Below are 11,616 nucleotides of genomic sequence, written 5' to 3'. Positions count from 1 at the left end.
CTAAATGTTTAAAAAAATTTAATAAAAGACTGGGAATGTAATTAACTCTTAAAATCATCAAAAACACCGCAAAAACACTAACATTAGGCCTAAGGCGTTCCTAATCAGTTGGAAGTTTCAGAACTTGGGGGTGATTAAATCTTTACGGAATATGTTTGAAGGCACCGGTCAAAAAAATTAATTCTATTCTGTCATGTGTTTAATATAATAGGCAAGTAAAAGTAAAATATTCTGTTGTTTTAGAGTACAGTAGGGCATAGGCCTAAATTAGTCATATATTTTTTGTTTCAAATATCATTACGCCCATCTTCCCTATAACTTCATGAAACCCATTCGGACCCACAAGGGCTCTTCCAGGGCCGTCAAGGTCTTGGGAGCAAATCACTGAAAATAAAAATTAAAATTATTTTATATATATTTTTTTTTAGTTGCAGTAAATATTTGAAATTGTCTCTATAAAGAATACTGCATAGGAACAGGTCACATTTAGGTCAATAACGAGGAATTTTTTTAACCAGTTTTAAAATTAACGCTGATATATTATAAAGTAAGCAGAAAGTATATTTAATCATTTTTTCACGTTAGCTTTTCACAGTCACCGTTACATGTATATACTTTTTTATATATTTTATAAGAACACAGAGGCTGAAATTGCTTCAAAAATATGAATTGAGGCTGAGGTAAAATGTCAAATGAAGTTTCAATTTAAAAGAAAACTTAAAGAACAGTAAAGTAATAAGGTTTAATATTCACCAACATTGTATCTACTCCATAAATGTCATCAGATGCGATGCATTCCCGAGGTTCCACCAGGGAACGACACAAAATGCTGAAATAGGCCTACATATTTCCCCCCTCAATAAAATAGGAACATTTTCAGATTGAAATTGGAAAAAAATATAACACTGAGCCTGGGCAAACATTTACTGGTTATTATATAAAAATGTGTAGTTTAAGAATGAAAAAAAAAAAACCGCACAAAAAAAAAAAAAAAAAAATCTTAAATCTTTTTTGGTGTCCAACCCGACTGACAAAAATCTCGAATATAAAGGTCATAATTTATTTGGATGAGTCCAAATATTGTTCTTTCAAATGCTACTTTTCAAGCAATAAATTTGACCAAGCCATAGATTGGTTACCGTACCATAATAACCACAATACCACAAAGCATGAGTTGTGGTTGACAATTAACCCATAGAATTAGGTCTAGGCTTTATACTGTACTGTGCTAAACAAAAAAAACAAAAAAAAAAAACCCTTGTTTCCCAATGCCACTGCAACGTAGCGTTTTGGTCTGACGACGACGAAGACGAGTGCAGCTTCAATTGTATACTATCTACTGTAAATTTGCCGAAATTATGCAGGGGTTCCTAGTCTCTAGCAAGTAGCTGGGGTTCTCCCCGAAAATCGGGAAGGTCTTCCCTCCCGGAAAATAGTTATCTCTCACAATTGTCTCTCGAACTCGGGACCCCTAAAGCAGGGAGGTTTATATCTCCCTGCCTGAAGTATGCCGCATGCACGTGATAAATAACATACTAACAACGCAAGATCCTTTTAGTTCCTCAAAAGGAACAGAAACATTTATTCATTCCCTGTATGAAATACATTTATGAATATTAATACAGAGAGAAAGAAAAGAAAACCCTTTTCAGTACAGTATTTAACAGGCCTAAGCATCTTGGCGTTTGTTCGGAATCGCATAGCATTAATATGGTTTATGGTTTCATACACATCTTAAATATTTTGTTTTTAATAATGGCATACCAGAATACTTAGCAATATAAATATCCTAATTAGCAGTGTTAACTGCAAGGACATTGATATCTTAATATCACTTAGGCATATTGAAATTCTACAAAATATTCGAACAAAGTCTTAGTGCTATTCAAAAAAAAGGTAATAAACACCAACACGAAATATTACTGACAAACGTCTTGCATCAGAGCAAAAATGCATCAAATAATTTATGGATGGATATCAGTAAATATGTAATTAAATAACAAGGCGTAGATGTATAAAAGTTAATTATTATACCCTTGACCAGTGATACAGTTTGTTTGTTTTTTTTTTTTGCTTGCTACATGAATGGCCTTTGGATTAGGTAATCTTTGGTAAAGGGCCAATTTCGGTTAAAAATATGTTACTTAAATATCATGACAGCAAACATCTTAAACACATCGGTACCATCAACTGTTACATACACAGACTAAAACATGATATAAATATTAAAGGCAGTGGTCTGGTAAGGCAAAATAACGAAGACGCTAGTGTTTTATTAATCAACTTTATAATATAATAAATAGACTAACTTTACTACAATAATAAACATATACAATCATAAACATAGCCATCCAATTTCGAATTTCGTATTTAACTTGTGAGTGACAAATCAGGGACTAGGTTTCACATGCCAAAGGTTAACGGTTAACGTCCTTCGATTTCTTAGAATGACGTAATATCTATTTTCGGCATTAATTTGATTATTGAAAGATGAAAAGATATGACATCACCTTTTCCATCTTAAGAGAAAAGAGAACACAGTAAAATTGTTGAACATCAAGATGAGTAAGCATGAATCATGTTTCCTACTTAAAACTATAGAGTCAAGGTTGACAAACTGAATAAATTAACTTACATTGAAAGCACAATTCCCAATAAAATACATCATTTTATCTACCTGGTCTATATACACACACTTACACCCACTAGGCTTAACTACAAACAAAATATGCAACTCTTGTTAACATATTACCAACATGCTCTACTGTTCGTTTTTTTTAATCATAGCATACAATCTGAATATTGCACATGCAAAAATAAAAAGGCAAAAACACTTCAAAATGCTTCCGATTAAAATAAAATCTTAACACACACATACATTATGTTCACAGAATCAAAGTGATTAGGACTTTCTAGCATTTTAGTTTATCTTGTACCCGTAAGATCCCCTCTATATAGACTTCATTATCAAATTTTGATTGAAGTCACAAATATACAGTGCATTTAAATCTAGGATCAATTTCCGATGAAGAATACAAAAATCGTGACTACAGTACTTTAATTGTCCAGACAACGTAATAAATAAAGTGTTCATCAGTAGAATGTTGCAGCGAAACATTTAAGTTTCACGAATACATTCCACGTACATTTGCACTTTGTGGGATTTTTTTACGAAGATGTAGACAGAAGTCTATAACTGAAGGAGTGTTCTGCTGGTGTCTGGGCTTGACATTTCGCTGCCGCTGCTCGATTCAACCTTGATCATCTCAGAACCACAGGTTGGACTGATGACTCCATTGCTGACTGTATTCGTAGCGCATGTTTCGCTGAAGCTAAAAACTGAAGCCGTGGGCGTGACGATCTCGGTGGTCGGCGTCTCCAAGCTGCTGGTCGTAATGGTGCGTGAAGTAGGCGCCAATTCGGCATCCTCTTTTGCGCTTTTGTTAATTTTGCACATGGCTCTGTGTGCTTCAAGAATGAACTCCAGCTGTTCTTTCTGTTGCTGTAGTTTGGAGATCTCCTGTTCCAAAGTGGCATTTGATTCCTCCCATTCTTCCGTTTCCTACAAAATCAAAGTTGATATCAACTATTTTAAAACTGTATGTCTTTTTGTAGTTTCTGATGGAGTACATTTTTTTATTACAGGCAATAAAATGATCAAGGAAAACAATTAAATTGTTACAGTAATAAATAGCGGTATAAATTTACCTGCACAAGATAGTTGGTATGGTCTACTCGTCTCTGTCTACATTTTGCGGCAGCAACCTTGTTTCTCTCTCTGCGCACCTTTCTTTTGTCTCGTTCATCTTTGGATAACTGTAGAAATGGAACAGAAAATAATTACTTTAACAGACTTTTATTATACAGTATAAACAAAACAAACATTTCCATTATTTTTATACAATGCTCATTGAATTAAATACAATAACCACTGAGTTATTATTTTCAATAGTACCTTCATGAAAACAACAACACTAAACTGTACAAAGAACTTCCGTTGGTTATGATTTAACTAAGCTATTTGAGTGGTTTATTAGCCAAACAGGTCACTACTTTTTAAAAACACTCTAGATCTGTTCAAGGCCACAGTGGGCAATTTGAATACTGTATTTCACAAAAGAACTTGGTAGAATATTGCAGGTAGTGAATAAACAGCCTTACAATAAGGCCTGTATTTTATATCATGAACACTGTATGTGTTGTTAAAAAAAATCCAACTTCAGAGGGGAATGATTTAACATGATGTTCCTGTTTGTAAATGTTCTGATCTTTGAACGGTATCAAACTCGGGATGTGAGTCAGATTAAAATCTTGCCTAACGGAAAGCTGTTGGCATATCTAATTTAGACATGTAGCGCACAAACTTCAACAAAATTCAATGAAACAATCTATACTTTAAATAATTTTTAATGTGTAATAATTTGTATTTCACCCAAAATAATATCATCAGAGGTATCAAATTAAGTAATTTATGAAACACACTTCGGATGGACATTTATGAAACATACTTCGGATGGACATTTATGGAAATATTCAAAACCAACTGGTGTTTTGTTTTTCATTATTCTCTTGATATTCATAAAAGCCTAAGCCTAATTTTTAAGCCAAGAAGCTATAAAAATATAATAGTAGAAAACAAATAATAATAATAACAATAAAAAAAAAATAACTACAATAATAAAAAACTTACATCTTCATCTCGGATTCTTCTCCTTGTGTTGGACGGTGAATGGCGAAGAAGCTCGATGTCATTGGCAGTGACAGCAAAGTTCTTGTTGTTAGTTGATCGTCTGCCATGGACTTGGCTCCTAGCAGTTACAATGTGGGGGGTGGCAGTTGTCTGGATGTGGCCGGGGGTGGTAGTGATGGCTGGTGGTACAAATCCCCCATGCATATCGTGGGATGCAATCGCCCAGTGACCCATTGAAGTGGGGGTGATAACAGATGTTGGGATTGCATTTTGGGTTGTTGGTGGGGTCGTGTGGGTCGAGGCAGTAGAGAATGTTGATATGTCCATTAAATCTTCTGAGGCCGTATAATCCTGCAAAAAACATAAGAAAATATATAAAAGAGTACATATAAATGTAAAAAACAATTATAAAATCAGCACAAATATATGCACCGCGAAACTCACCCCTTCAACTTTAACAACCTTCGCGAGGGGTGCATACATTCCTTTGTAGAACATCAGTTGTGATTTTTGAACATTGAAAAACGTATTGCTAAATTTTAAACCACATCAGTAATATTTTTGCAATAATACATTAAGTTTTGTAGAATACAAATCCGACACTAAAATTACTCGCCTACCATCAGTATCCAGATAAACTAAGTACACTTTACGACTTTTTACTTTTTCACAGAGTGAGAAATAAAACGCAAGACGGTTTGCGCTCTCCCAACTTCCTGTACATCACGATCGCATAACCAACCAGTGAAGATCGGCAGTAAAAATGGAGCAGGCGATAATCAAACGATATGTTATTACACAAAGCCTAAATCCTCTAAAATCTTCTTCCGTTTTTGCTTTCACTTCCACATTTTAAAGACCCATTCCGGAAGCCACATACTTTGAAGGTCATTGACGTGAGCCCGGGATTCCACGAAAATCACGAAATCGCACACAAATGTTGGAATTCAGTTAATAACTACAAGACTTACCTCCACACTGCTGCTACTACTTGTTGTAACGACGCCATTGGCCATTGTGTTAGTTAGTGTGTGCTCAACGTTGTGCGGCATTCCGAAGAGAGAAGGTGAAATTATTGTTGTCTGTGGGTACATGTACACGAAAACCTCCTTCCGATTTTTTTTCCTGTCGTAATCAAAGAAACTTCCGTTAGGGATTCCTCCTAGTTTGTTCACTTCGTTACTGATTCTACGATGACTCACTCTCTATGACTGGTGTATCCCACACCGCCATTGATATTATAGTCTTCGAGCACAAGCGACGGACGGTTAAAAATAGAATTACGTCACCTGACCGATTGTTCCATGATTTAAGAAGGGGTTTCCAGAATTTTTCAGCAGGCTCGCATTAATATTATTCGATATTTATATAAAAGTCAACTCACAGATATTTACCAACGCATATAAAACGAATTTATTGTAATTTATTAGTAAATTTAAAATTTAATAAAACATTTTAATTCTTAGTATACTAGAAATATTTTCAAACGGAATCTACCATTCTGAACAAAGAGAACGTACGTATTGACGTCAGAGCGACCTTTGCAACGTCACACGATTTCTATGTTTACAGTACCACATATGGTCATGCTTTGTCGACGAAAACGTAGATACGTTTTTTTATATTAATTATATTATATAGGAGTATTGTTAGGAACGGGTATAGTTGTTAGCAACAATAAAAATAGTGCTCTGGTAACACCTGGAAATTCTAGATATCGCTACATAGGCCTATATCTATACTTTACACAATTTTATTTTCATATTTATTATTCGAGTGAAAATTATATTGTAATTTATCGCTGGACATTTCAAAATTAATAATGTATACATAATAACAAAAAATGTTAGTATCAAATCGTGAAATATAGGCCTATATATTTTATTTATGTAGATTTATTAATTATATTGTTATGCTAATATTTTGTATAAGTTATTTATATATATATAATATTTCAAGACATATGTTCTCATTTTGGCGCGTGGGCGTGTACAGACGGTCACCGTAGAGATGGATAGTGCATTGAGTGCATCGAAATATTAAGTTAATGCAGATCTGATGACCAAATTATTAATTTCCATGATCAAATAAATGATCGCGGACCAAAGGCATATCAAAATATATCGTATGATACCCAAACCTACTTTTGGCCAATTTCAGGCTTAAAATGTTCTATTTTGATTTTGCACACTTGTACAGTACTGTATATATAGAGGGTGTATAATAAAAACAAACATCTATACTTCACTGTATGTGGCTGCTTGATTATACACATCTAGATGTGTATAAGAGACAGCCCAACTTCCTTAAAGATAAGCTGTCTCTTATACACATCTAGATGTGTATAAGAGACAGACACTAGTCCTTCCTCAGTGGCGAGTGAGTGAGGGTAGAAGAAGCTAGATGGTATAAAGTGAGAATTTCATGCAAGCATGATTGGAAACAATAGGCTGGGAGAGATATAGACATATAGCGATAGGCTCAGATTGACAAATGTGGGCCTAAGTAATCTGTACAGTAGGCCAACTGCGGCGCATCAGGCCAGTCACATGCTTCTAAATACACCAATATTTTTGTATATTTGTGATGCTGGGACTTTTACAGAAGAAGGGTCTTGATGTTTATGGAACCTCTAGATGATGATGGTGATAATAATAATAATAATAATAATAATAATAATAATAATAATAATAATAATAATAATAATAATAATAATAATAATAATAATGTTGATGATAAGAAGATGACAAAAATAGCTCATCACAGGTTAAACACTGTTACAATAATAATAATAATAATAATAATAATAATAATAATAATAATAAACAACATAATGATGATGATCGATGATAAGATGACGATGATGATTGATGATGAAAGGCTAATGATAATAGAATAGAGAAAACTATAATGCTATGGCACTGCACGAAATTTAATCGAACGTATATTTGTGCTGCTGGGACTTTCACAGATGAAGGGTCTAGACAACCTAAGCCATGATGTTTATGGAACCTCTATATGTCCGGAAATGATAATATAATTTTCATCCATTTTTTTTATTGGCTAAGTTAAAAACAAATATGTTCCCCTGCCCCCTTGAATCCAACACTGTATTGATTTTTAAAAAGGTGCACAGAGGTCTGACAATATTGTTCTCGTGACGAAACAACTTTGTTAGGCTTAATATTTTGTTTTCACTACCCTGAACAATAATGTTACACTTTTACCTACATATCACAGACAGACTTGTAGAATATAATCGATGAAGCGTATCCATAGCGTCAGGGGTTTATTTATTTTACTTTATGCCTGACTTGATTGCAAACAATATCATTGTGTATCACACAATACATGTTACAGAACGTAAATATAATACGTCATCAAAGAATCAGCAGATATCACGTGACGTGACGCAAATGAAGTGCTCCAGTGCATGCCCTGGGACGGTTTTAAACAATCTTATTTTTACACTAGACTTTACTGAATAAATACAATTATGCTGTAAATACATAAAACAAATATCAAATGATTGATATCGTATGAATCTATTCCAGAGTACATTCTTTTTTAACACAGCTATTATTAAACACATTACATCGGTTTTATATTACCATCTATTCATAGAGGCCTATGTAGGCCTATAGAATTGGAAGTAGGTTAGTGCGAGGGACACGTGAACGAATACGAGAACGGTTAAAAATATCAGTAAGTAGGTGAATCGTCTATAATTTTGTGAATGTTTACAGAACGTTTATTATGAGGTCAGAGATTTGGGTTAACGATAATAGTAATGATAATTTGATAATAATATTGATGATGACGAAAATTAGCTCATCACAGGTTAAACACTGTTATAATATTAATAATAATAATAATAAACATAATGATGATGATCGATGATAAGATGATTATAGTGAGGCCTGTACTTAGTTAAGTTAATTACATAACAATCAGCATAGGCACCCTAGTCTTTCATTAGGCCTACTGGGGTCCATTGAGAGTAGGGTTAAGTGCCTACTCCATGTGCATTTTATATTTTTCCAAGTGTACGAAATCGTTCGACTGAAAATATGAATTTGCCAAAAAAAAAAAAAAAAAAAAATATAATTTGCCAAAAAAAAAAAAAAAAAAAAAAAAAAAAAGTTATTGTGATTCCCTAATAATAGATGAACCACAAAATCTCTAAGGGATTTTATTCTGGTGTGCTGATCGAGCCCTAGTACGGACCCACTAGAAATTTGTCGAACCGGGGTTGAACATTCTGTCGGCAATTTGTTGGAGCCACACTGTGTCCAACTATTAATTTGCATTTGTATTTTGTTACATAGACGTTCATCATGATTGAAGTATAGATGATCGTCCTGGTTAGGCCCGATTATGAATTTATTTCCGGGACACCCCTCGATGTGGTAAACTAAAAGGATACTGTTACTGCTTCGCGCGTTCCGTACCCGGTTCTGTGAAACAAAAACTCAACTGGTCTAGCCTACACTACCGGCTTACGAAATTAGTGTAAGCAGGTCGTTTCTAAAGTTTACTGCAGCCAAAGTTTATGGTTGTTAATAACGGTATTTGCAGATAATACAGTACCAGTAAATGTAATTTATTTGAAAACGATGACAGCAATAAAATAAGAAAGAATATAATAGATAATAAGGAAGTATTGCTGTAACCTTTTATCATTCTGTAATCCCCAAAATATGGAAAATGCTACCAATTTAGAATTGAGGACCCACATTTTGAGATTCCCCCTGACAAACGCGTTGTAATGCACATAACCGACCACGGTTTTACTGAGACAAGTTGGTAAACATAAAAAACATATCAAAACTCATTTTGGAAATCGTAGACCTACTTCTGCTCAAGTCGTACCGGTACATTGTACTACACTTGCGAACTTTATAAATATCATTCTATGTGATTACCCACCTATGTGTAGGTCTATCGTTTTACATTTTCTACATTTATGATTATCAATTTTATTTGTCTATATAAGCCCTAATAATAACAAGATTAATAATAGTAATTAATAATTTTGTAATATTATTTAGAAAATAAATAAAATGACCATTGGCTAGCCGGTAGTTAATACATTTCTGAAATAATGGATGTATCTTGATGGCATATATTGAGGTATGTGAGCCACTTTGCAAACAGAATGGACCTAGTAGTAGCGGCCATCACGAATATGCCTATCGGATAGGCACAATAGAGGGTCACTAGAAGTGGCTTTGGGTCAGCATAGGACGTATGATAATCGAGCCACTATGATGGGATCCGTGGCTGACAAAGGCCCGGGGGTTGGGGTCCACTGAAAACTACAGCCTTAAGTATTTAGTTGGATGCTTAATTTAAACGATAGAAATTAGATCTGCAGAAAACTAGGACCTACACATTTTTACCTCGGGCCCTGGGGAAGTTCTTACGCCAACCCCACCCTCTCTCGGTGCTAAATATTCTCACAGCAATGCAAAGCAATGCAGAAACGAAGGGGCTGCATCGCTGCTATGATGCCGAGGTACCCAATAGCTCAGATGGGTGCTTAGATCTACTATCGCGCATGACCGACCGGGAGTAATAGTACCACCGATAGGCATACCCGGCAACCAAGCTTCGTTCGCGAAAACAAACATTAATTTTATATAAAAAATTAAATATTTCATACCTGGCTATGACTCCGCTTCTTCTGAACCAAAAATGTTATATTTGTGATAGCTTACAATCTGAAATTGGTTTTATATCCGAGGAACGCCCATAACTAAATAGAGGGAGCCCCTCCTATACATACTCAATAAACCAAAACAAAGCGACGCGGTGTGAGTCATTCTGCGTGAACGGAAGGGATTCCCTATAATCACACAGAACAATCGATTTTTTGTTATGGAAACCGTAGCAAGCCATATGGTTGCTGTATTTGTATTCTGACGTAATTATTACAATAAAATATCATACCTCTTTACATTATTGTTTAATTGCAAAACATATTCATTCATCGAGCTTGGAATTTAAGATGGTAAGATTAATAGTGTACATGAATATATAAAACACTAATGAATCAGCCACGTGAATTTAGGCCCTTCCACTTGTGTTAGTGACCTACCTACTAAAAAATAATCATATTTTGACGTTTTACATTTTGTGTCGATCATAAAACTAACAATTTACTTCAGCAAAAAGAATGAAAATTCTGAACTTAAAAAGTAACTAACCGTAGCCAACTGACATAGCCAACTGAAATTCGAAAAATGTCTAAGGTGCCTAGTCTGATCTAATTTAATACCTCCATGGTCTGATGGTTCCAGAAGCAGGCTTTTGTCACCGGTCCTTTCCGTGTTTTTCCGCTGAGCCTAGGCCACCAACATTATTCCAACCATACAATATCATAACATCACAAAATAAGTAGGCCTATATCTTTGAAGAGTAAATCGATTTAAAGTTCATAAACATTTGAGAGTCTACTGTAACCTCCACAGACCACGGTTTTACCAACAATTCTCTGAGCGCGGAATGCGCGTAGGCACTAGGCTAGAGCGAGGGGAAAACTGAGAAAGGAATGAATCATCGAAAAATGACAGGTTCGCCAAGGTTAGATACCGAATAGAATGAAATACTTTCGACATGAATCACTACAATATACAATTTAACCTTGAAATATGTTGTACGTGATCGGAATGTAAATAAATACAGTTATCGGTTTTAGAGTTCAGCAATAAATATGGTGTTGGATCAGAAACATCATTCTGTTCTGTTTATCCACTAACCGGGACCAAACAAGACAAGCTAGGCGGGAGCGCCAAGGGGTGGGGGACCGAAGATGCCCCCCCCGCCCACTTCCCGCCGGGGAGAAGAACCACAAACTCGATTAAATAACCCTTTGAAACCCCTAAATTATCATATTTTTTCGCCCCTGGAACACCGTTCTAGAG

The 11,616-nt window shown here is 34.9% G+C and overlaps 1 protein-coding gene across 7 annotated transcripts in view; it reads right to left on the bottom strand.

Annotated features, from left to right (window-relative positions):
- Positions 1-1,549: 1,549 nt before the first annotated feature.
- The window catches only part of LOC117106702 (proto-oncogene c-Fos-like), a 19,009-nt gene continuing 8,942 nt past the window's right edge, over positions 1,550-11,616 (bottom strand). For 2 of the 7 annotated variants that reach the window (XM_033248110.1, XM_033248109.1), the window contains exons 2-5: positions 5,662-5,815; positions 4,691-5,041; positions 3,709-3,816; positions 1,550-3,562 (exon numbers count right to left, since the gene is read on the bottom strand). In XM_033248110.1, coding sequence (XP_033104001.1) covers positions 3,191-3,562; positions 3,709-3,816; positions 4,691-5,041; positions 5,662-5,784 — 954 coding nt within the window. In that variant the 5' untranslated portion in view covers positions 5,785-5,815 and the 3' untranslated portion in view covers positions 1,550-3,190. The other 5 variants (XM_033248108.1, XM_033248111.1, XM_033248107.1 and 2 more) reach the window with 5 other exon arrangements.

The sequence above is a fragment of the Anneissia japonica genome, unplaced genomic scaffold (assembly GCF_011630105.1).
Source record: "Anneissia japonica isolate Jap-2015-1 unplaced genomic scaffold, ASM1163010v1 scaffold287705_len1045735_cov187, whole genome shotgun sequence".
NCBI classification, from domain to species: Eukaryota; Metazoa; Echinodermata; class Crinoidea; order Comatulida; family Comatulidae; genus Anneissia; species Anneissia japonica.
The sequence above is the reverse complement of the archived record's forward strand: the minus strand, read 5'-3'. Positions and strand labels throughout refer to the sequence as shown.